This window comes from Triturus cristatus, chromosome 6 (genome assembly GCF_964204655.1).
Source record: "Triturus cristatus chromosome 6, aTriCri1.1, whole genome shotgun sequence".
Taxonomy (NCBI): Eukaryota; Metazoa; Chordata; class Amphibia; order Caudata; family Salamandridae; genus Triturus; species Triturus cristatus.
This window is the reverse complement of record NC_140589.1, coordinates 147,366,117-147,393,197: the sequence shown is the minus strand read 5'-3', so window position 1 is coordinate 147,393,197 and position 27,081 is coordinate 147,366,117. Positions and strand designations below refer to the sequence as shown.

The 27,081-nt window shown below is 43.1% G+C and overlaps 1 protein-coding gene across 1 annotated transcript in view; it reads right to left on the bottom strand.

Moving 5' to 3' along the window:
• The window catches only part of WDR43 (WD repeat domain 43), a 366,881-nt gene extending 342,447 nt beyond the window's left edge, over positions 1–24,434 (bottom strand). The window contains exon 1 of the mRNA XM_085610376.1: positions 24,158–24,434. Coding sequence (XP_085466502.1) covers positions 24,158–24,379 — 222 coding nt within the window. The 5' untranslated portion in view covers positions 24,380–24,434. The remainder of the gene's footprint in view (positions 1–24,157) is intronic.
• Positions 24,435–27,081: the final 2,647 nt, after the last annotated feature.

Sequence of the window (27,081 nt, the reverse complement as noted above, 5' to 3'; positions counted from 1 at the left end):
GTTGGCGTTGCTTGTGCATGAAACAAACGTAGACACATCTCGAAGGTCTCTCTCTGGCATTCAGCTTTAGGCACTCTGCCCTTCGTGAGTGTACAGCCGGAGGGTCTGCCCCGATCACCCTTACGTTGAAAGGCGAGGCTCCGATACTGAAATCTGCCCGTCGTGCCTAACACCCCCATCGCCCCCCCATCATGTTCGTCACCCTGCTCACACTAAGCTGGCGCCCATCACCCTGCAGCACTCCGCTCTGGGTTTACTCCGCCTTCATCAGATAACAGCGGCGGGAGGAAGCTTAATTAATGTTTGCTTTCGGGGCGGATCACAGTGCGCTGCGTGGGCTGGATCCGGGTGGGCGTTCCTGAAGAGATGGCGCGGCTGTCCCTCCCCTGGACAGGAGGGTGCGAGCTGCAGTGTAGTCAGGGCAGTCAGTGCTCGGTATGTGATGCCCGAGGTGTGCGCGGTGTCTGCCGTACATGCTGCATGACTCGACGTGTGGATGCTGTGCAGATATGTGGATGCTGTGCAGATATGTGGATACCCCCAGGTTCTTGACACTTTTATAACTTAAATTGCTGTCGAGCATGTTTGAGTCTTAGTTTTTGATGCAAGCACGGTCATTAAATTTCACCCTTCCTTAGGAATGGTAATGTTTATTTTCAGTATTTTAATGTTTTATTCATGATTTTCCTTGAAAACCGAGTGTCATTGCCCGTCCTTTTTAAGCACCCAGGCACCGAAGGCAATTATGAGCAGTAGAATCTCTACAGTCGCAAGCTCTTAAGGCCGCTCTAGTTCCGCGAGCCTAGCTGTCTGTCCTCAAATAAAAGCAGCAGCATAGAGGCAAGAGGATGTGGAGTTAGGGCCAGAGCTGCCGACTTTGGGCTAGGGGAAGCAGGTTCAAGTTCCGGTGTCAGCTCAACATCCTGTGATTATTGGCATACCACTTACTCCTGTTCCTCAAAATGAATGTGTCCTTGTTGTAGCTGGTGCTCGTGTAAAGTGCTACAGTTCCTTTGGGGCGGTTTGGCGCTATATAAATCAGAAAAAAAAATCAGTAGGTAATGGACCTTATTTTTTAATGAGTAGTTATGCGAATTGTTTATGGTATTTTCCTTTTTTATGCAGCGCCAAAAATGTTGCAAGTGTTCCAAATGTCACTATGACCCAATTGGGTCCTGCTGTTTTTATTGGTTTTGACAGGATGAAAGGCTGGGCAGTCCCCGCTAGCTTTTCAGACTGACTTTTAGGTTCAACACACATCTGCAGCAAATGCATGCATCTGCTGAGCTCTTGACTTCTGTTGCTACCATCATTATCGACACCAGTCACACTGAATACTGCAGTGCTGCATTATGCAGTTTTGTGTACAGGTGCGAGAGCGGTTTTCTGTAACTGTTGCATGCAGACTGCTTGCCAGCGCAGAACTTGTAGAAAAGCTATATACAGATGTTTACAAGCATCGCTTGGATGTTTACAAGCATCGCTTGGTATAGTGATCTCTGTATTTACAACTATGGAGTAAACAGATGAAAAGCAACAAAACCTTCACGGAATCCATCCTTCTGATTGTCTTCAAAGTCCCCTAGAGCTGATAAATTGGATGTGCCCACTCCTCCCAGTAACATTTCCTGCCACGGATTCCATCTTTCACTTGCCTTCCTCTGTAGTACCACATTCTGAAGTGAGTGGTCTCTATACAGGGAAGGAGTGGCCTCTAGGCTCTTTTGCTAGCAGGCCCGGATGACTTGACTGCAGCTTGGCCGTTCTCTCCTTTGCCAACCTTCTGCCCCTACCAGGAGGGCCTTCCTTCAAGTGCACCATATAATGTTTTGGAGTCACTTCGATAAATTTTTTATGTTTAATGCACAGAAACGACAGAGCAAAGCAATGGCATCCGAGGGAGGCCCATAGGACGCTAGACATCGACACTGACCTACGATTCGTGAGAACAGCCATGTCGATACCACACAGGAAAACCAAGGCCGCTTCAACTACCAGCCCGATAGGCTAGGCTGTTTGGGCATGTTTCGCTATGCACGGTCTCATTTATGCGCCATTTGCTCTGCTGCACCACAGTAGTCCACGCCTCGATACCAGTCCTGTAGCTGCAAGGGGCAGTGTCTCTTGGCCAGCAGGAACCCCATGCCAGCCCATAACCTTGGGTACCTCAAGTCAACCCACCACTCCATTAGTCCCAACAGCCTCCAGGGGGGTCTAACTCCGTGGGGGTATCCAGTCCAGCTGCTAAAACCATAAGGATCGCCTGCCAGTAGTTGAGGAAAAGGCAGCAGTCACGTGATAAAAGATGCCTGCTGCTTCCACGCATCTCCTACTATTAGACATCCCTCCTTGCAGAGGATAAAGGGACTTGAAGTCTAGTAATTAACAACAAGCATTGAAAATGCAATAGGCCTCACCTTTTATTAAGTTAAAGACATTTGCTATATAATACCATTAGCAAAGCAAATGGCTTTAACTTAATAAAAGGCGAGGCCTATTGCATTTTCAATGCTTGTTTTACATGGGTGAGGAGGGTGGGAGGGGGGCCTGGCACCGAGCCAAATCCTCTCCCTAAAATGGGCATATTAGTCTTCGTGCTCCCCTGGGCGAGCAGATTGTAGAAGATAAAATAAATAACCTGATAAAGTCTGCCCAGTCAATCATGCAAAAACAAATGCAACAAGCATTGGCATAGCCAATAAGTCTCGCCTTTGGGACCTTATAATTGTTTAGCCATGCAGTTGCATAACTAAATACTTATAAGGTCCCAAAAGCGAGCATATTCTTACAGTACCTAGATCTATTTATTTTAGCATTACAGTTTTCTTAAAGTTGTTTTAAGACTTAGCAGATACATACGACCTATAATTCAATTGTTATGCACAGTGCTGAAAGTTTGTGCTGCTGGATGTGGGAAGTTGCGTAGCTGGAGGCGTGAACTGGGTGGTTGCTCATATTTGAGACAACACACTTTTTGGCCCCTAGTGAGCGTCTCAGGGGACCGTGCTCTAATGCAGCGGGTAAAGCACCTGCTGCGGCTGGCAACTGGACCTACGTCAAACTGAAGGCCTGATATTTGCACTTAATGGATCTGTATTTTCGCAATGAGCAACAGCAGTTTAAGACTACTTCCTTATGTGCCACATCCACGTGACAAGCTCTGCCTGCTGTACTAGTGGAAGCACCCATAGAGAAGTAATCACCCAGGAAGCATGATCAGTATCATATGGTGACATGTGCAGGAGGGCTGAGACAGGGAGAATGAGGCATAAAGCATCCAACAAGTCACTTTTTTGCATCACATATACAGGACAGGATGGTGACAAACGATGATGCACACTGGTTAACACAATGCCGAAAGCCACCTTGCTGGACCTTCAAAAGAATGAAGAAAGGATCTGAAGGAAGAAATGAAGGGAGCAAGGAAAACGTTTGTGGACATGATTATCTACCATTTCATCAAAAACTAAAAAAAAGTAATAAAGCAGCTGGGATATGAAAAACTACAAAAGATGGTTGAAGCTGAAAAATCTACTACCACAGGGTTAGGCATAACAGATAAACAAATTTACGCACCAAACCTTAAATGTGATTATCTGGAGAGCAGGGCAAGGACTAATAATACCTGCATTCGCAGTGTGAGGGGAGGGCAAACATCTTATAGCATGTGTACAGGAGGCAGCATGTGGAGGAGGGGTGTGATAGCCTAGTTGAGGAAAATGGGCATGCACACCTTGGCTGCCTTCAGAGGTAGGGAACATTGCCTGTGTAAGGAACGTTCAGCAAGTTTGAAAACAAGTTTGTTTTCTAATGAGGTGTATTCCAAGGGGGGGGGGATACATTCAGACGGGGAGATTCTAGACTGAATATGGTGATGCTAACGTGGTTGGAAGAACGAAAGATGTACATCGAGGTTGCACAAAAGCGACAAAACCCCATGATTTTAGTTGCCAACATTGAATGTGAAGGGTCTGACTTAATCAGACAAGAGTGCAGGGGTCTGGTCTTGTCTGAAAAAGGAACATGCAGATGATGTGGTTCCCCAGGAGATCCACCTATTGATCGATGTTACTAGTTATGGCTCGCTCCAAAACAAGCAAAATGGACCATCCATTGCATAAGAGACTTTCTTTTACCCAAAAAGATACATTGCTGAATAAGGACAACATCAACTTGTTAGTGAAATGTGAACACCACACTGCTACAGGATATTCAAAGGGAAACATTTGGCTTAGGTCTTTAACTTGATCATGCACAAAGTGATGGATAGATATGGGGGAAATGTGGGTTTGAGGACATTGGCATTAGAGGGGATTTGTAATATTTCACTGATTTTGCCATTTGGAGAGACAGGTAAGATGGCGAATACCAATAAACCTTTATCTTGCAAGATCATGAAAAATATTCCATGACACATTTTATCACAGGTCTAGCAAAAGGGGAGCTCAGGAATAGAAGACAGGCGGAGGCAGGAACCCACAAAGGGGGGGGGGATGTTTAAAACAGGGATAGCATTACAAACTATCACGAAATACACGGAGCCCGACTACGGTTGAGCTGGCTGAGATTTGGGATAGAATTAAGGTGGCAGAGGCAGGAAGGATCATTTCAGTGGATTTGGAAGCTAGGAGAAAGCACTTCAGCAAACCGCGAACTTAAGCTTGAACTAAAGGAGGCAGAAACCGTGAGCAAGGCTACTAGACAAGAGGGTACTCAAAGCCATGAAAAGCTCAAGCACACTGTTGGTGAACAAATCAGAGGGCTCTCTGGTTATATTAAATTAGGGGAATGTTGATAAAGAAGTGGAAAACAAGGGTGAAAAGTTTTAGGATAGGGGATATGGTGGCATAGGATAGGACATTAGTGACAGGACCATAGCTGCTATATTCCATCCTTATTTTGAGAGACTGTACTTTAGAGGCACAAAAAGTACAAAGGAATGCGAGATATAGGTCTAACAAGTGTTAGGTAATATTAAGATCTTGCAACCAGTTGAAAATGCTGCGAAACGCATAAAGACACTTCAGGTATTGCTCGATGCCAGTAACAAGAAAGCCCCGAGTTGCGTTTGATGCGAAGAATAGAAGACAACTTAAAAATGGCGATGTGTACTAACTACTGGGAGGTGTCTCACACTTGTGTGTCTGGAAACAAGGACTGGCTGAGGAAAGTTTTCTGGAACAGGAGAGCGCGGCCCTCTGCAGAAGACAAGGACGTTGGAAACCGGGCAATGGAGTGACGGGAGATCGGACCTAAGCATGGGCAGCCCGGGGAGGTGATCCAGCTCAATGTGGGGGGGGGGGGGGGGGGGGGGGGGGGGGGGGGGGTGCTGTCATTTAGGTGCATGCACAAGAAATGAAAGACTCACATGACTGCAGCAGTAAAACATTTGTTGTCTTCAATGGGGACTTGGAGCGTGAACGGCCGTGCGAAGGGCCGTAGAGCAGAATAAAGCCTGTGTGTTAGAGAGCGCTTGGGCGCGCGAGGCCGGATTCCAACAATTCCTGGTCGCCGTGGGAAAGAATGTATGGACTCAGAAAAAGCCCTATTACAGGGGATGGAGATAAAAGTGGAACATTTTAGGGTGCCAGCCAAGGCGTGCACAGACTGTCGAGTGTACCCATCCATCGAGAAAGAAGTGTGTGCACTGCGCCTGTAGGATCAATGTATGCTCATGCAAACGAGACTGAGGCAGACACACACCATCGCATGAAATTGGCTAAAGTGAAAGTGATCGCGCTTTAAGGGTGCCCTCAAGCAATGGAAGGAGGCAGACGCACACCGTCGCATGAAATTGGCAAAAGTGACCGCGATAGCGCTTTAAGGGTGCCCACGAGCGATGCGCTTAATGAGGAAGAGATAGAAAAGCCAGATGGCGAGATGTGCGCGTAACCGCAAGCTCTAGGCCACAAGCAAAAGCGTGTGGTCGGATTTTTAAAGCCCACACACTGAATGTCTCGCCAGACAAGCGCATGCGCTGGCTCAGGCGAGACCTTAAAAAGTGGGGGCAACCATGCAGAAAGAGGGCACTTTCTCACAGGAGGCACTTCTGGATAATGAGCGTGTAAGGCCGCAATCAGGAATAAAGATATATTTCTTTGAAGATGTCTAGCTCGGATTTCTAGATGCTGAAGAATACTATGCAGTGAGATGCCAATCTGTGCAAAATGTAACAAAAAGGGTGTCATTTAAGCAGTGGGTCCGTACAGGTTGGGAAATCGTAAGGAGTGATCTGGGATGTTTGGTATGTGCCAGCAGAAAGGCTGCAGCCACTTCACCAGTAAAGTTTTCGAAGTTGGGAGAGGCTAGCAGTATACAACCAACTGTGTTACTAGCTCCACTGACACCAATTCCTTACAACACAAAGATGCTGTTGTCATAGAAAGGAGGAAAACTTACACTAGCCAGAGACTACCAGATTGTATAATAGGTGCCAGTATGTTTGAGGGACCTGAAATGTATTAATACAATAGCTGTTCATGCAGTATTTAAATTATGTATATAACACATACTACCCATGGACGGGGTGGTGAAGCACTTGCCTACACGGGTAGCATGTTACACCATATAGTGTGTGCTTGGAAAGGAAAATGCTACTTACCAGTATGCATCTGTGCTTGGCATGTAGAGCTGCAGATTTGTATACTTTTGCATAGATGGCCATCTGGTGTTTGGCTCGGATGTTTGCACCTTGTTTTTGTCTTGGAAGAAGTCTTTGTAGTCATGAAGCAGGGTACTCCTCCTTAGGTCGACAGTGCGCATGGGCATCGACTCAATCCCCAGATTATTTTTATCACGCAGGGTTATGATGGATTAGTGAGAAGTAGAAAGATGTTCATGTGTAATTTATCTAATTAAGATAATACTGGAACAGATGGAGGTATCCGGGGGAGGCAGGTGGGCGTATACAAATCTGCAGCTCTACATGCCAAGAACAGATGTATACTGGTAAGTAGCATTTTTCCGTTTGAGGTATATGAGCAGCAGATTGTATACTTTTGTATAGACTATACAGCAGTTACCTCCTTAGCGGTGGCTACCTGTATCTGTTGCAGTAGTTTGAAATAGTGTCTTTAATACAGCCTGGCCCACACTAGTTTGTTGTTTTGCCTGTACTTATACACAATAGTGTTTTGTGAAGTGTGTGGTGTAGCCCAAGTTGCTGCTTTGCATATGTCATCTAGGGGAATGTTTCCCAAGAATGCCATAGAAACCCCTAGTTTGCGTGTAGAATGAGCTCTAGGGGGAATGGTGCGTTTGGCTTTGATGTAGCATATTTGTATGCATTTAACAATCCACCTTGAAATCCCTGCTTTGGATATGGGATTACCTTTATGAGGTGGGAGAAAGCCACAAAGAGTGGTTTGGTTTTCCTAAAGGATTTTGTTCTCTCAATGTAGTAGAGTATTGCTCTTTTAACATCTAAGGTGTGTAGAGCTTGTTCTGCTACTGAGTCTGGTTGACGGAAAAACACTGGAAGTTCAACAGACTGGTTTAGATGGAAGGCAGATACTACTTTGGGTAGGAATTTAGGGTTCGTCCTAAGAACCACGGTTATGATTGATTTGTAAAAATGGTTCTTGTATGGCTAATGCCTGGAGTTCACTAACTCAGAGATGTGATAGCGATTAAAAATGGCACTTTCCAAGTGAGGTACTGTAGTTCGCATATGTGGAGAGGTTCAAAAGGGGGGACCCAGGAGTCTGGTAAGGACCACGTTTAGGTTCCACACCAGAGAGGGTGGAACTCTTGGTGGAATTATCCTTTTAAGTCCTTCCATAAAAGCTTTGATAGCAGGAACTCAAAACAAAGACAAGTGTCTGTTTTGTAAATAGGCTGCTATGGCAGCTAGATGTAGCCCAATAGGTGTATATGCGAGGTTACATTGTTGCAGATGCAAGAGGTAACAGATGAGGTTTTGAATGGAAGCATCTAGTGGGTTGATTGTTATGTGTACAATAAAAGACAAATCGTTTCCATTTTGCTGCATAGCATGCCCGAGTAATAGGATGCCTAGCCTCTTTAATAACGTTCATACAGTCTGGCGGGAGGTTAAGGTAGCCAAACTAAGATCTTAGGTGCCAGATCGCAAGGTTGAGTTGATTGGGATCTGGATGTCACATCTCTCCATGGTTCTGAGTGAGAAGCCTGGTTGAGAGACGTAGATTTTGATGAGGAACTACCGATCGTTCCAATAGGGTTGTGAACCATGGCTATCTTGCCCATGTTGGAGCAACGAGGATCATTGTGAGGGAATGCTGTGAGTTTCCGAACCACTTAACGGAATGAGTGGGAGAGGCGTAAAAGCGTAAGCAAATTTGCCTGAACAGTTCATCCATAGCACATTGCCTTTGGACAATGGGTGTGGATACCTGGACGCGAAGTTTTTGCATTTTGCTTTTTGATGTGTGGCGAACAGATCTATTTCTGGGTGTCCTCACATACGAAAGAATGGAAGAAGAACTTGAGGATGAAGTTCCCATTCGTGGATCTGTTGTGTTTGACGGCTGAGCAGATCTGCGATCGGATTGTGGTCTCCTGGTAGGTGTTCTGCAAGGAGATATATCTTTTTGAGAAATGGTCCATCTCCATATGCTGTGAGCAATGTGTGAAAGCTGCAGAAATTGTGCCCACCCCTTGCTTCTTTATGTAATACATTGCTGTCATGTCTGTACGGACTAGGTAGGACAGCTTTCCCTAGGAGGTGTAGTTGAAACAATTTCAACGCTAGGAAGGTTGCTAATAATTCCAGGTAGTCGATGTGGAATTGTTTTTGTTGGGGGGGTCCAGATACCCTGAAAGGTAGGGGTTTGAAGATGAGCTCCCCAGCCGGTGAGCGATGAGTCCGTTAGCACTGCCTGTGGGACCGGGTCGAGGAATGAACGGAAAGGTTTTGAGTGTTCCACCACTGCAGTTAGCGATGGGTGCGGTCGTCTACCAACACCAGATCTGTCAGCTGACCTTGAGCCTGGTTCTACTGACGTGCTAAACACTCCTGTTGGGGACGCATCTGGAGTCTTACATAAGGGACGAGGAGAATGCAAGAGGCCATCATCCCTATTAATTGCATGAACACTCACGCTGGTAGTGAATGTTGATGTTGAGGTTGAAATCTTTGGACTAGAACTTTGATGGTGCTTATCCTGACTGGACTGGGATATGCCAGAGCTCTGGAAGTGTTTATTGTAGCCCCTAAGTATTGTTGTATGTTGGACGGTTGGAGATGGGATTTATCAAGGTTGAATCCTAAACTGTGAAGTGGTTGAATTATGCTGTGTGATTTTGCTTTTATAAGCCAGACATCCAGTTAAGGGAAGACATGAATGTGCTGTCTTCTTAAGTGGGCTGCCACCACTGCGAGGCATTTGGTAAAGGCTCTTTGTGCTGTGGTGACTTCGAATGGGAGAACTTTGAATTGGTAGTTCTGACCATCTCCCACGAACCTGAGATGTTTCCTGTGAACGGGATGAATGGAAATATGGAAGTAGGCATCCTTTAGATCTAGAGTGGAGAGAAATTCGCCTTGCTGAAGTAGTGGAAGCACCTGTTGGAGAGTGACCTTGTGGAAGTGGTCTGATTGGATGTAAAGGTTTAGTGTCTGAGGTCAAGTATAGGCCTGAGAGAGCAGTCCTTTTTTGGAATTAGAAAATAGAGGGAATAGACCCCTGGGCCTTGATGAGGCACGGGAACTGGTTCTATTGCATGTTTTTGTAATAGTGCGAGGGACAGATACACACCTTGCACTCTGAGATATGTTGCCGGCCACTATTTCGGCCTGTAAGTCTTTGTGGTATTTGTAGTTATTATAGAAGACAGCCTAGCCCCTCTTCTGTGTCGGTTGCTGCATTAAGGTCGACTATGCTACAATATTATATGGTTGCACCGGTATGGAGTATGGAAGAGTGTCAAACATCTGCCTGGGTGGACTGTAATACAGTCATCCTATTTGACCAACATTGTAGGGAGATAATTGATGCTCAGAGTATATAGCAAGCGGGACCTGCATTGTCGGACCAAGTTAGAGTCATATCGGCCAGAGCCGTTCTCCACAACTTTCTACAGTATGCTTACTTTATAGTCTTTCAGTTGCACTAACTGGGATAGGACACAGACTCAGAGCAGTCTGAGGTCATTCAATCTCATGTCGATTTACCTGTACCCAGTCGGGATGGGTGTTTATGCTGCAGCCTGAATTGGCTACAATTGTATTTGTGACCCCCTGACTGATGAAAGCGCAGACCATACAGGACCTACGTGACTTGGGGTGGCCATGGAATTTTAAGAAACAGCTTACAGAAAGTTGTAGTCAGGACTATAATATTACAGGGAATTGGTTATCAGGAGTGACTATCTTGGGAACAAACAGGGTCCACCTCTCTACTTAACGTTGGGTGTTCTTGTACGCAGCGGATCCTGGTCAGTAGAGACTTCCTATGGTTTGCTGCTTAAATCTACATAGAACATCCTCTGATGGTTTCTGCTGTAGGGTAGGATGACTATCCGAGGGATTAGACTGGAGCAGATAAGTCAGTTTTGTTTTTGCAGTTACATTTTATTTGAAGGTAAAATGGTGCATTTCCCTTAGACGTTCTATGTACTACTATGCACAGTGCTTTGCACATTGATCTTCGTGACCCCTGTGAACTGGAGTCCCAGTATGACTGGTGATGCATTAACTAAGCCGAAGGAGTAATTTTGTTGCTGCGTTCTGAATTGGTGTAATTTAAGTTTAATTAATCTGGGGGTACTACGGTAGATGACACTGCCTTAGTCAATATTGCAAGTGAAGCATGAGAATGGCCTGCAACTTTTGAAGGTAACTTAGGGAAAGATTCAGGGTATGGTTTACGTGGCAAATAAAGTGCTTCTTGGGACTTTGTTCACATGAGATGTAGATAGTTGGAGTCATGATCATGTCTAACTTCCTCACCTCTCAAGATGGTTGGGGGCGTCACGTTCCTGCAGCATGTATCTGTAGTACGATGTTTGCGCCGTCTGCAGGTTATCATCTGTCACAGTGTTAAGCTTTAGGTGAATATTCAATATCCATTTATCTATGGCATAGAGGTAGTTATCCAGTCCAGGTTCCTGCGGGTATTTCGAGTGATCAATTTTTAGCATGATTTGAATGTCATCCATGAAGTTGTAGCATGGAATTGAAGAATTTTATCAGTTCTGGTAGATAAATGAAGCAGATTTTAAGAGAAAAATGAGGGGAGGAATGTGTGTATAAGAAACTTCTCAGGAGATCCCCTGTATACTGATCTCCAAGCAAACAGGTGTATGGAAACAGAGAATTGACGACTGGATTAAGGCAAAATCCTTTTAATATAGCCATGCATGTTTTAAGCACAACGGCTGTTGCTTTAAGTGTACAAGACTAGTTTAGCATCCTCTACTGCCGTTTGTCTCAGGGCAGAGTTCTAGCTTATGGCGATGGGATCACGTAGGCTTAACTAAGGCGCTACATGTGGATGAGGTGCTACAATCGACATTACGAGAGAATTACAAACTGACACATGGCCAACCATAAGAAACTATTGAGATTATAAGGGGTACCCAAAGGCACCAATTATTATTGTTGCTCGACATTTGTACAGAATATAGCTGCGACCTGTGGGTCTGGACAGCCCCCCCTTTCTCAATTTGAGTTAACCTGTATGTGTTTGACCTGATCAAGGCTTTGGAAAGAGTACACAGTTCTCACGAGGAAAAAAAGAGAAATATAATATTAAACTCAGAAGACGTGTGTGATGGGACAATATGGGAGGTTGCGGTACCTAATGAAAATATTGAATGAGCATATCCAGGGCTTAAAAAACGTACAACTATAGAGTTCCCAAAAGGTGGGCATAGGAAGGACTTTAATAAAAAATGTAAAGGCTGAAGTTCAATTTGCATTCATGCTCAAGTACGTGTTAGCTGAGAAGATAGATTGGGTTCACCTCTTGCAGTGGAAGCAGAAAACTACAGATCACTGCTTTATTATCACCAATGTCACTTTGGGCCAACAACTCCTGCTGGAGAGGGTGGATGTAATGTCAAATTAGTATCAGACATTAGGAGCTGGTTTAGATTTTGCTGGAAAGATGCCATCCTTATTGAGAATACTCACATATAGAGTAGCAAGCACACCCCTCATAACTGACAGCTCTGTCGCAATAGAAAATAGGAAGAGTCATTGCAGATTCGTGCTAACTCTTCCAAGGAAGAAAAGCAGTTGCATAGATTTTTCAAAGCAGCTTTACCCACACTAGAATCTACTGTCAGAATGGATACAATAGTGTACTGTAAACGGAACAGATTTCAAATGGCTGACTTGCATATGCCAGTCAACCAAGTCCAATCAAAGGATATGCAGTCACAGGTCACATTTACATGACTAGCTGGGACGGCTGCACCGTCACTTTTATCCATTTAAAACGGAGACTGCTCAATGGAAATGGAGGACGTGTGTAAAATTATATGACAGCGGGCTGTTGGACTGGTGACAGCATTTATGGAATGGGCTTGGTTTTACAGTCTTTCTAAAAACATTCATAAGTATATGCAATGAAAAATGTGTGCCTTGATGCTGTAGATGTGCAGAAACTATTCATGGGCTAACACCCCTAAATTGACATTCTGAGAAGGGAACATACATATTTGATTTTAAGAATGCCATTATACACAGACAGAATGAACTAAAATATTCCAGTGGTGAAAATGTTTCGCCTGTTCTTGAATGGCATGTGCTCATATTGTGCTCAGACTGGGGTTGGTTCCTTTGATCTGGCATTGGTGTGCCACACCTCCCCGTACACCCTACCCCCGCTTACACCCTGACATCTCCCCCCGCCACCTCCCACATTCCTCATGCACCCCCATCTTCAGAGTTTTGGTGAACTGACTTTAGTACATGGTCAAAGTGGAGACTGCTCTGGTGAGGGGGAATCTTAGTAGACTTTGCTCAAATACGTTGCAAAACTCCTTAAATTAGGCAGGAGGTATGATGTCAAGGCTCAACTCCAGGAAAAAGTAAGGGTGGCAATGGCTTAGTTTAGGGGCCCCCGCTGACATTTAAAGCTTGGTTACAGAACGATGCTTATTGCTCCGGACCCATATGTAGACAAGTCTAGAAAAATCTACTGTCCATGTATGTATTACTTCAGTCTGATGTGAATTCTCTGCAATCCCTCTACCCTCCCACAGGAGCTAGAGAGTAGCTACGATCACAAAAGAATATAGTATGGGTTTTGTCCACGTTTTCTCCCTCAACCTGCCAAGTCAGTCAACCATGTTATGATGCGTTGTAAAATCTTGTCCAAACACAGGCTTTAACTGCTTATTTAGGATGCACTGTCTTACTATAAAATACCTTGCTTGAAATTAAGTCAGCCTCTACTTTGTGTTGTAACTGTGAAAATTGGTAAATTAAAGAAAACAGTGTTATGTTAGTTATATCAGTAAAGCGTAAAATCACCTGTAAGAATATCCTGATGTTGAGCAGGTGTATGTGCTTAGCCATGCCTATGGTAGGTTGATAAATTGGAAAGTTAAGTCCTTCTGGTGGAATTTTAGAAAAGAGAGGGCAGCTCTGATGTGGAGTGGAAGGCAGTTCCATGCTTTAGGAGCGAGGCAAGAACGCCTGCCCTTCTGATCTAGTTCTGTGTGTGGGATGTGCACGAGTAGGATTCCTGTAAAGTGGAGTTGTCTGGGTGGTTTGTGGAAAGAAATGTGTCTGTTCGGGGAACTGGGACCCGAGTTGCTTAGAGCCCTGAATGTGTGTGAGAGGAGTATGAAATGAGCATGTTTACGTATCAGGAGCCAGGGGAGTTCCAGGAGGTGTGTTGAGATGAAAGTTCTCTGTGGACGGTTGTGGATGAAGCTGGCTGCTGAGTTCTGGACGATCTGTAGTCTTCTAGTGAGATGCATTGTGATTCTGATATAGAGGGTGTTCATGTAGTACATAAATACAGCAATAAGGGGAGCACTGAAAAGGTAGCCGGAAACACCAAACAAATCACAAATGTAATAACACTACAGTGTCCAAAATCTGAATATATGTATTCTGCATACAATTCACTGATTCTAAGAAACAGATATACATTCCAATTAACTTTATTACTGCATCTTCCACAATAAATGTTGAGCCCAACCAACGTGTTTCTTCCTTGCAACAGGACTTCTACAGAGATCCAAATTCTCATGATTCTTGTAAGGACCTCCACGTCAATGATCTTATCAAGTTCCCATTTCTTAAGTATTCTACCTCTTGTACGCAATGTACCTCACTCGCAAATGAAGCAACCGGTAAAGTAAATAGTACATTTTATTAATAATGCATATATTCCGATTTTGGACACTGCAGTGTTGATATTACATCTGTGATTTGTTTGACATTGGACTACATTTTGATTGCTCTACCTACTGCAGTATTTGTTTATTAATTGGGTGGGGTTTCTTGGGGAGTGGATCCTTGGAGGATGTAAGCATGTTACTTATGAAATATAAGTAATCAGCCACTGGTGAAGTGGACTTTAGTTACAACTGCCTTTTGCTGTTAGTTTGTTCCTGTAGTCCAACCTGCTGGAGACTAGGGCACAAGTGACAGTTTTTCAGGAGCCATTGGGGTCTTCCTCAGCATCTTCAGGGTGTGGAAGCAGGATGTAGTGACAGTGTTGACTTGTGCGGTCAAGTCCAGTTTGCTGTCGATGATTATTCAGAGGTTCCTAGCATGGGTGCTGGGTCAGAGTACGGCCGGCCCACAGTTGGATTCCCATGGTGAGGTGTTCATGCTGAAGATAACTACTACTGTCTGGTCTGTTTTGAGCTTGACACAGTTGTCTTCCATCCAGTTAAAAACTTCAGTCATGCAGGCAGTGAACTTATTTCAGGTGCTGGGGGTCTTGTCGGAGAGGAAGAGTAGGAGTTGTGCGTAGTCAATATAAGTGAAGACAATGTAGTGTGCTTGGATATTATTGTCCAGAGGGATCAAATATGTGTTGTAGAACATTGGTCTGATCGCTGAGCCGTGAGGCACTCCGCAGATGAGTTTGCAGGCTTCCTAGGAGTAAGACACAAGGCTGATCGGTTGTGTTCTACCCGTTAAGGAGCAGATCCAGCGGGTTTCTGGATGCCAATCTCGTGCAGGAGCCAGATTGGGTGCAGGTCTGTATCAAATGCTGCAGAGAGGTCCAGGACAATGAGGTCTGCTGTGCCTCCTCTCAAGAACCATGAGGATGCCCTCTGTGGTGATGAAAGCTGTTTCAGTACTGTTGTTGGGCCCGAATACAAACTGCATGGAGCTGAGACGCTGGTGGTTGCTGTGGTGGTCGGTGAGGCATTGGTTTATTAGTTTCTCCAAGACCTTTGCCAGGTATGGTAGGAGAGAGATGGGTTTGTAGTTCGAAAACGTGGCTGGGTCAGAGCGGATGCTTTCTTGAGCAGGAGCATAACAGTGGCATGTTTCCATGTGTCTGGGAATTGCGATTGAGAATGGGTGTTACTGCTATGCTGATCTGTACAAGTTCTTTGGTGTAGGCATCCAAACTAAAACACATGGAACTATTTGATAAAGGGCAGGATTCATACAGGTAGGGTGTGCACAGGAAATTTTATTAAGTCACGTAGCATGAAAATGCATGCAACACAGTAAGAATTGTTTTACCCGTCTTATCGTCTATTGCTGCTTCAGGTTTGTCTTTAAACAAATGGTATATTTTAAAACATTCCCCACTAAAACCTAGAAAACAGCATTTGTTTCTTAAAAAAAGAAAACCTGTGGAATTCAGTCCAGGGTGTCTTGCATGGCACATTCAAAGATTCCAATACATAATACACAAACAATTATGGTATGACATTAAAATACACCTATGTGGTCAATCGCAATTTTCACTTCAGATTGACCGCATCAAAAGCGCCAACGGGATAGCACTGTCAATGTACAACTGTCTCATCCTTAGGGGTGCTAAAATTAAGACAAGTTTTATTAGACCCTCTGAGAATTCTGAAAGCTTTAGGTTTAGAAACCGATCTTGTAATAAAAGAAGATGCAGGTGTGATGTCGTCTTTAATGTTTTAGTCAACATAAGGCACTCTACTTGCTTATCTGGACCAAGCCACAGAATTGGTAATGTTTGCATTAACTTCACAAAGAAAATCTACGCGATGGATAGAGAGGTGAGGTGTAACCCTGGACATACGACAGAACATTGGACCATTGCTAAAATTTCCTCTGGCACAATTTCAGTCCCAATATTTCAATGTGTCGAAACTGGATGAAGCCCCCTCCAGGGTTGACTGTGAAAAACTCCTTCACAAAGCTCAACTGATGGCAGACTGCCTGAGATAAAAGCTGGTGGGAACATAGCACCAATGAGGAGGGAGTAGGAAGCAGTTCTCAAGAGCTGCATAACCATTGCCCCATTCCCACATAGCACACAGTCTGCAGAAGCCAACTTATTGTGTAATTCTTTGGTGACCCAGACATAACTTTCTCTAACCATAACTTTTGGTTACAGTCACTGCTCCTAATTTTTTCTAGCAAACCTTCTCCTGCCCTTTTCAGCCCAAAGGCTCATAATCTATTAAATGCCCTTTTGCACAACAAACAATATTTCCTGAGACCATCATGTATTTTCTAGAACTCATTCGGACTAGAGTATGCTATCGCTACCTACAAGACGGTTACCTGTCAACAACCGCGGCACCAGTATGCTTTATATCTTTCCCATCACTTTGTCCTTGGTGACACTGATGCTACCGTAAACAACTTTAACTTGCCATCTTGCCCTCTACTCATAATTCAAAATACAGTTTGACACAAAACAAAAACTTTACCATCCTCAAAATTACAACTAATCAACAATGATCGTGTCAGATAACATAACGAACAGAACGGAGCTACTATTTCTGGATGGAAATTATGACAAACTACATCCATTCTCTGGATCATTTCCCAAAAATATCATGTAAGCATGGGAACAAATGCATTACTCAATCAAAATCCCCTCAACATGCTTGCCACGTTTGTACGCCCTTCGCAATTCCTACTCTTGAAACCAGACTACATTAGCCATTCATAGACTGAAGACTAGAAACACAGACCTCTAGAAATGTTGGACGATATCTATGCCTTCAGCATTGCAAATCCACATGAATCCAGATATAATACCCCTTCTCTCAATGTGCACCCAAGACTGTAAGCATTATGCATGAGGCAACCATCTCTCGCAGCTTAGGATAGTGTTACCTTCTACCAAGGGAAGCCTCAACCGGTCAGGAGGTCCCATATCATGCTACCCTTAGACTACATTTACCCCAGTCCCTTACCTATGCTCAAAGGAGCCCAGCCTGTCCTTAGTCTCTAAAACTACTGCACCTCTCACTTCACAACACCAAGCCCTTTTACACTACCACACCTATGATTTAATCAAACTAGTCTCACCACAACATTATACATTGGCTGCTCCAAGCTCTTATCTCTGACCCCCAAATATCTCTATTATAATCTACAACAATCTATAGTTGGCCCTATGTATAACAGATTGTTCAAGGACAACTTTCACCAAATCTCTCACTTCAAATAAGCCAATCTACTCCGACATTTACAAAGAAACTAAAAACCCACCTCTTCAAGGATTAGATCATCAGTTTTCAGGAAAGGTAGACTTGGCCCCACATTCAAACTAGTCCTATTAATATACAAGGTATATGTTCGTGAATTGTTTTACACTCCAGTTAAACTGTGCTGTACAGTGTAACAATGCTTCCATACCGGGGTTACGCCAATGTACATATTTATTTGACATGAATATCCCAAAAAACGTCTCTTCCATCCCCATTCACCTTGAACGCAGCGGCCTTTGGACAAGTGACGCCAACATACTCATGACCACTGGGTCAAGTCTGGCATCACTGCTCTTCCAAGAACTTCTAATAACCTCTCAATTGTCCTCGTTAAACATACTGTGATACCCAATCTGCACACATCACTTCAAACGATGACCTTCAACTAGCATTCAGTCTATGACATCCTTAAGCTCGCTCTCCATAGCTGTATCAAAAAAAATCCTCCTGTTTCTTACCACCTTGCTGCTGATGAGACTCAAATTATAACTGTAAATATGTTAGACTCAAATGTCACCCTGGTCACCACAGCGATTGCCTCAATATCCTATGAATGAGAAAACCAAACAGTCTATTGCTAAACCTTACCAAAACATTCATCCATGGCTTTCAAAGTTATTTCAATCCTAATCTCTCCCTCACAACTATTCTCTTAACCATATACCCACAATAAGTGGTCAGTCGTAGTTCATCAGAAAAACAGTGCTCCCCACTGGTATTACACACATCACCTCTGACTGATACAACTTTCTGCAAATCAATTTCCAACTTCCTTTCCACACTAGCAAGACACCAATTAAGGCTCAAACTATGAATCTCACAAGATGAGGCGCACATCAATTTCCAACTTCCTTTCCACACTAGCAAGACACCAATTAAGGCTCAAACTATGAATCTCACAAGATGAGGCACAGGGTCACCTACCGCTTCCTTGATTTGGGCATGCTGACAGCTCAACGCCTTATCACTCGCCATTGGAATTCACCTGAGCCCCCGCAGCTAGCGGCCAGGATGCAGGCGCTCCTGGTATGGGCCCATGCCGAGAGCGCTGCACAGGGAGGATACTTTAAGGCTGCGTAAATACCCCATCACTGCCAAGTAGAACACCATGACCTCATAATTTTCAAAATGAGGATCATCATGATCCAGGTCCCCCAGACACTGCGGGGAAAAGGAACGAGGATGCGGAGACCTGAAATGACATTTCACACTGGGCACACGATGAGATGACAAGCCTCTCGGAATCAATTGTTACACTGCATGCTGCGAGTCCTACCCGCCCAATCTCCTTGCTGCCAGGGGTCAGCAAATTAGCAGAGAAATATATTAATGCGATTTTATCTGCTTTTTTGGAAAATAATAAGCGCCTTCATGTTACCCAGACTGGCTTCAGACCTCAACAAGGAACAGAAACAGCCATTTTGACGGCTACAGAAGAAATCAGGAAAACCCTTGACAGTGGAGGCTGCACCGCCCTTATCCTGTTGGATCTCAGCGCAGCCTTCGATACTGTCAACTATCATCTCATGATTCAAAGATTGAGTGATGCTGGAGTGACTGGGTTGGCTCCATTCCTTTCGCCAAAGTAGGGTTTTTACGGTTTTTGAAGGAGAGTGTTCGTCTAAGCCTATTTCGCTGACTTGTGGGGTCCCTCAGGGATCTTCCCTGAGACCCACGATGTTTAATGTCTACATGAGTTCGTTGGCAGACGCAGTCCTCCCATTTGGGGTACAGGTTGTTTCTTATGCCGACGATACTCAATTGATCCAATCGCTCAGACCCTGATTTGGCAACTTGCCTTCAGAAGGTCTTTGATTGGATGAGCAGCTCCTTCTTGAAGCTTAATGGTTCCAAAACTGCGCTCATGTTTTTCGGGAAATCCGCTCCCTCTAAAATTGACCATCTGTGGCCTAACTGCTTGGGTGCCCCCCCCCCCCCGGCCCCAAAAAGTCGAGTCAAGTGTTTAGGAGTCTGGATTGATTGCAACTTGGATTTTAGAGAGCAATCGCGTAAAGTAGCAGTAAACCGTTATGGATTGCTCAGAAGATTTAGCAGCAAGACGACTACTTGTACAAGCCATTGTATTGTCGCGGCTGGACTACGCCAATGCGTTATATCTGGGAGCCCCTCGGGTCACGATCAAAAGACTCCAAATTGTACATAATTGTGCAGCACGCATGCTGATGAACATTCCTAAACGTTCCTCGGCTAGGCCGGCCCTTGACATCCTTCATTGACTTCCGGTCAAGCAAAGAGTACAATTTAAAGCGCTTTGAATTATTCATAAATCATTGGCAGGAATGGGCCCGCCCTTGGAATCAGCTGTACGTTCCCTATCGTAATCTTAGGTCAGGGAGGAAAGGTTTAATCTGTGTGCCTAAGATCAAACGTGCTCGTAGCGGAGGTCGAATGTTTTCATATAATGGGGCCAGACTTTGGAACAGTATGACACTGCACATAGGTTCTGAACCAGATCATCTTACGTTCAGAAAATTAGTGAAAACCTTCCTCTTCCAGTAATTCTTTCGTAGCTTACAGAGTGCCTTTTAGCGCTGGGATGCCTCGGAGTAACCATGCGCTCTACAAATATTCCTTTATTCATTCAATTGGTCCATCATGATCATCTTGCCCGTTAATTAATGTGTTATCACTTATCAGGCACATATTGTCATTCTCAGATTATGTGACTTCTTTTCCACTGAATATGGCAATACTATGAACTATGCACTCTAACATACAAGGACTCGCTAATGTTCTGCATGCTGTATTTGTATGTTAATGGAAATGTATCTTACCCTGGTAAAAAGTCTACTTAATCTTGTTTAAAACTTAATAAAACAGATTCAAACACAAAAATAATGAAACTCACTGGATCAAGACTGATGCAAATTCCAGCTATGAAAGTTGCCCAGATTTATGTCAATATTTCACAAGCCCATTATGCTATTTCTTTTCCAGGTGCATGTTACTTGCAGCCTGGCTATACATTTAGTTTTCGTCCCTTGAGCTATTCTAATTGCCCTCTTATTTGGACCATAATATTAGAACAAATAATCCCACCATATGCGAGAGCATACTTCTGAAGATATACTTCCACTATTCTTAAACTTGCAGCGCTTTGTTGCCCTCAGTAATACTGCTTCCTTCAAGGATTCAATACTACTACTTTAAAAAGTATTACATTTAAACACTCTTTAGCTTCTCACAGATCAACCATCTGGTCCCCACTATAGATATCAGACATACTAAATGGTGACCCCACAAGATTCTATGAGCTCAAAGTACACTATTCCTGTATTTTGGTGTCAACGCTTCATTAACATCCCCCGAAACTGCAAACTCAAATCCATCTCCGCACTGCAGACACAGCTGTAATATTCAAGCGACTCTCTGCACCTTTTCATTAGAACATCTTTTCCAATGACCCGAGACATGACTCCACCTCCAAGCAACTTGATATAGGCCACAAAAGCACTCCTCCAATTCAAGGACCATGCAGCAAATACAAAATTGCATCAGGATCAATTTCTGAACAATTGCTTATGTATTGTATGCCTCTTCCTCATCCTCTTTTCCACATTTAATTGGATTACAACCTCAAGCCATCATCATGCATATAGAGCATTCAAAGTTGACCAGTAGATCTATAACAAAAGTTGTATGTACCAAATGAAGCACTCAATGTAAAGCAAATCTGTTTGACACTAATCAATAATCTGAAAAATACAAAGTAAAACACTGTTGAAATAAAAAGACGACTGAGATGGAAACAACCAGTAAGAAAATATTAAAAAGAAAAATAAGGGTAACGTTTAAATATTTGCAGCTACAAATGCTAGTAACCGGAGAAAAGCAATCCTGGTAAAATGTACACAAAGTAACATGTGAGGTTAAAAAACAGCAATACATTTGTGAAGTGTGTGTGCTGGGTATAATTAATTAACAAAAGCTTTAACAGTAACTATTTTGCCAAAAACAGCAGCTTACATTGGTGCAGCCCGAGAACATTTAAACACATTTTCTTGGGGCTTCGAGAGCTGGTCTCTGTGTAAGTACTGAAACGGCTAAAATTTCAAAAAATTTCTACCCATTTAGGCACAAAAACGTGAATGTGCAAATTTCACAAAATGAACGAAGAAATACAGCAACAGAGTCCAGAAGAGATAGCACCGTAAAAGTATGCTTGAAAGGGTTAGAAAAGGAGAATACATTTCTAAATAGTTATAAAGCTTATTAATAGATTTTCATAAAATAATTGGCCATGAAATGGTGTTTTACTATTCACGCACTGATAAAAACTAATGAATTTAAAGAGAAGGCCCGATTCTATTGCCTTTCATTGCAAATGCATTATACATAGATTGTGGTGCAATTATGCGATAAATGTAATTAGGAAATTGAAGTTTACAAGATGTGATAGACACCCTAATAATTATAACAATTGAAAATGATTTTAGTAAAATGGTTTTAAGAATAATTTACATATACAGATATTGAAAAAAGTGGCAGTAGGCCATTGCTAACGTTAGTCAATTTCATGTAATACACTGGCAAAACATGTTTTATTCTTTTCTTATGATATTTGATGCATTATATTTGAATATAATTAAATTTAATGTAATGCTGATGTATGAATTAAGCTTTAAACATATGCTTTCTTGATCTACAAATTTTCCCGTAGCAAGCATAATGATTCATTGGCATTTCTGCAAATGCTGCATTATTTGTTCTGTGCATACTTCCTTACATACAAAGGTCATTCTTTTGAAGTTCACTGTGAGATGGCTCGTGGGAAAATCAACTAACCCGATGCCAAAGTATGTTACATTGTACATTTCTTACCGTTGACAAACATGTAAGGCCCGGAAAGCCAAGTCGTTCCTATTAAGTGCTTGGGGAAGAATGGAGGAGTAACTAAAATGTATTCGGTGGCTACACACGTAGACTAATCATACGATGGACTGACTACTGGAGTGACACCACGTCATTAAGGTGTCATAAGGACTAAATAAGATGAAACCCCAAAGAGGGGGAATTGTGCAACTATTTTTTTGTATGGGACACACATCCACTCGATGCCATACCCTTTTCCTTTTAATGCATTGAATTGGTTTTATCTTTCTCTTCCTTTGAGAGGTAACAACTATTTTCCTATGATTTTATAAGCATCCCTTAAATCTCTATCTTGGACTGCCTTTTTACTGATGCAGCTGCTTTTATGCAGTTGGCCAGTAATCCTTTACTGAATTAAATAATTTTTTCTCTTTTTCTCTTTTTACCCATGGACTCGTCCTGAGAGGACTTTCAAATGGATTGCTTTTACTCTTTTGTTTTAAATCTTTAGATGCTGTTAAGGAGAATCAAACTTACCTTCTGCATTTAATGGTGGTAGGAATCTGTAACCTCGCATCGGATGTTTGTTTTAAGCCATCCTCTTTGGATTTGAACTTCTGACTAAACGTGTAGTCTTGCACTACATGCTTTAATATTCTTGTGCGAGATGCTTAAGAAGCGATTTGAAGGTTAAACCTTAAACTATTCAGATCACTTACGCTGGTTCAGCATCATCAGGTAATCATTTCTGCAGCCTTATTCTTGTCAAGGCTGTCTGCAGATGTGATCAACTGTGTACTGTAGCAGAATATGCAAGCGGGGAACAAACTGGACAATATGTATAGGTCTTTGCCAATACCCTTTAAGTGTTTCGATGAACTATGGGGGACAATATAAAAGACCTAGGCATCACAGGGAGGGAAAGCGATGAAAAAGATTTTAATCTTGCATCAGTAGTGTATAATGGCAACCCCATACAAGAAATCCAACACTGATGATAAAGCAGAGGCTCTTCTCGTACGATTAGACACCGTAAACTCCCACTGAGAGGTTCTACGTTTTTTCTGGAGATCGTAACCTATACTTTTGCTAGGTAAGAGCAGCTGTCATAGAACTTGCACAACGGGTCCCTGTTTTACGGCAGCATATGGACAAATAAATGGAATCTCTAGAGCCCAGAAAACGGATCAGTGCAATCGCTTTTAACAAGGGAGTGTACAGTAAGTCACAACTAGAGAATCGCCTTAATAAGGATGGACAATACCGTTGCCAGTAATAGTTTTGGTGCGACAGTAGACAGAATCTTAAAGCAATTTCATTTAAAATGTATTAAATAGACTATGGGCAGTGAAACGTAGCAGCATAGTTCCACGAGGGAGGGAGCATTAATGCGTTCACAAGCATTCTACACGTGCTTGACATGTGGTGGGCTAAGTCTTGTGAAGGTAGTTGACAACTGGAGGGGACAGACGACAGTTCTTGAAAATGTTTCAAGAAGCAGTAACAGCCCACCAGCGGGGTACGGGGTCTTATAGGAACCGGTCTGAAGTTGCAGAAAGAAGCACGTGTAGAGTGAGCTAGGGACCAATCTGACGTGTGTGTCAACACCCGCATTACAACTCTTCAGGGAGCTTAACGCTGCCCGCAAACTCATCAGGCGGAGGTTTACAAGTATTCACGCTGTCTCCGCACCCAGTGCCGAACCCGCTCTTACCTTGTCGGCCCCCGGCCTGCCCCCGGGTGACCAGCACAGGCAGGTGCAGGCGGCGCTGAGGTGAGCGGAGGGCACATACTCCTGTCGCAGGGCGCCGGTGCGCGTCTCCCAGACCCGCACCCGGCCGTCCGCCGAGGACAGGGCAAGCAGGTCCCGCCCGCCGCCTGGGCTGAAGGCGAAGCAGGGCCCAGTTGAGACGGGGTCGCTGCTATCAGCCGCCATTGCTAACTCGCGCGAACAGCCACGTGTTCTTCGGTGCGCATGCGCGCAACAAGCTGCGAGGCATGGGCGCAGGGGAGAAGCGACTCAAGCATGGAAAAAGACAGAGGACTATCCCTAGAACATGAAGCGATATCGTTTTAAATGGAGGCAAAATTCAAAGCAGCCATCTTGCAAATGAGTTTCTGTTCGTCACAGAAACACACTCTTTGACAGCAATCATGATTCATTTACAATATATCTTTTAAACCCAGACGCGGGTCTTTAGTTTTAAATACAAAATAGCAGTTATCCTGTGAAGTGGGCCACTGTGTTGTCCAAACTCGTATTTGAAAGACCGTCTGTTTGTTCAAATCGTGAAGACAGAGACATCATATCGTATTTCAAGAAAATTGGAGGGGATTCTCTGGAAACATTTCCAGGTGAGAGGGTGACACCATCCTTCCAAAATGCCCCGATTCCTACTTACAGTAACCAAGGGTATTTGTATCCCTGTAGGGAACTGAAAACATGCCCTGCAGGAACTGTATTGTGTTTTAAGTACAGTACTGTATAGGAGCTCACCAATAGAAAGGATAGGGCTGCAGGTAGACCAGTGATCCAGCGCGAGACCGGGAAATGGGGAACAACATATACCGATATCCTCCCTGCGTCGCAGACCCGTCGTCACGCACTCTCATTCATACATGCATTCATTAGTGGGGCCCATAACACCAACTCACACACGTCACCATTCACAAGTCTACACATACAGGAGGGATGAATAATTCAAGCGCTGGACATGTGGGGGAACACCTTTTAACCTATAGGGTGAGAAAAATCATTTCTACAAAATATACATTAACATCCGTCGCCTATAGATCCCTAATCTTAAACATCAAGGCACTCCACCCACTTGGTCGGCGGACCAATTAGTTGGATTGGTTGATGGTGATTTAGAACCAGCTAAAACACATTTTAAGACTCAGAATCCTTATTTCCCTTAATGAAAACCACAAACTCATATTTCTTGTTAATCAATATTGTTTATCTAAATTTTCATAAAAATCTATATTTGCATTTGTCTCATCAAAGTTTAGAATTTTAGATCAATTTAAGTAAATCGCAGAACATCATATTTACCTAATCTGGCTATTTGGGATCCTCTAATTCATTGGCTCTGCACAACCAAATTTGTAGTAAATTGTCCGAATAAGCAGGCCAAAGCTCAAAGTCCAAAGTCCTCTGCTCAGCACATTACAGTCCCCAATTTATCAAAGGACCAGAAATCGTGCAAGCATCTATCATAGCCCGTGGATTTGGAAAAAGTGTGCAGTCATCAAACGGTCGGGCAACATCTGGACCATCAGAAAAGCGGCAACGATGACGACCACCACCACCACAACCACACCCACGATAACCCTCTCTATTCTACCACCCTTTTTATAATAATATCAGATTAAGAAGATACATTTTTAGGCTTAGGACAGTCGTGATTGGCTGGTTGGAATCGTCCGATTCTTATTCCCAGATTCTCAGTACAGTTCGAGGGATGAGGTCACTTGTCAGCCAAAGAGTCGGCTTGTTCTGGTTTACTGTAAGGTTGATTGTTCCCCTATCTTGGCGAAATACCTGATTCATATCCTTGACCGGGAACTTAATGAGCAAAGGTCGCTAAGAGGTTCGGGATACTGTTCGCACTTGTGCAGTTCACTCCGCGCCTCACGAGACAGTGGCCACTTCTGCATGCGGTGTCAGCAGCCATATTGGATTAGGCTCAGATGTCAACTTAAGCGAAACAAACACAAAATAATAATTAATTCATAGAAATGATGATTCTAATGTTAACCCCTTACTAATCCCTCTATGTGCTTGTATTTATCTAGCATATAGCGACACTTAAAGCCATTATATTCACCTTTTTCGATCCTCCTCGATGATGCAACATCACAAAGCAACATATATCATGCAGTATTCTATTACCACATATACTATTCATTAATATGCGTACAGATTTTAGTTATAAGAGTTATTTAGCCATGCAAATAGCAAATCCCATGTGTAGTTTAAGTTTTAATAATGTTGATTAGTATACATGCAATACTTGTTTAATAATATTATAGTTAATAGATTATATAATTAGTATTTTCATGCAAGAATAGAGGAGGTATACAAAATGTTGCACTACCTGCTCCATCAATCCCCCCTTTGGTGATTATATTACCACAATACCTAAAATTTTGTACATTTATTATAAAAAGAAAATGAATTCAAGAATTCTTAAGTTTGCTAGTTCACATTTCGGTTTCACCTATCTCTTCTTCTCTTGCTTTTCTATACATACTATCTTTCATTTCTTCTAATTGTACTTCTTCAAATTCTCTTTCTCGTCTTTTATTCTCTCTCTTTTTCAAAGTTTCTCTTTTTAAGTTTTTCTGTATTTTCTTTCTTTTGCAACATAAACATTATAGTCTTAAAATTAATACAAGAAATATTACACATGTTAAAGGAAATAGGATTTTACCTATAAATGTACTACCTAATTTTAATAGAAAATCTTTAATAGAGGATAATTTCTTTCCAATCTTTTCCCAAACACCTTCAACCTCCAGTGGTACAATTTCTTCATGCAAATCAGTTATATTTTTAATGTATGTCTTTAGATCTTGACTTTCGTCAGGAATGTAAGTACAACAATGTTGAACTTTCAGCATTCCACAGACTCC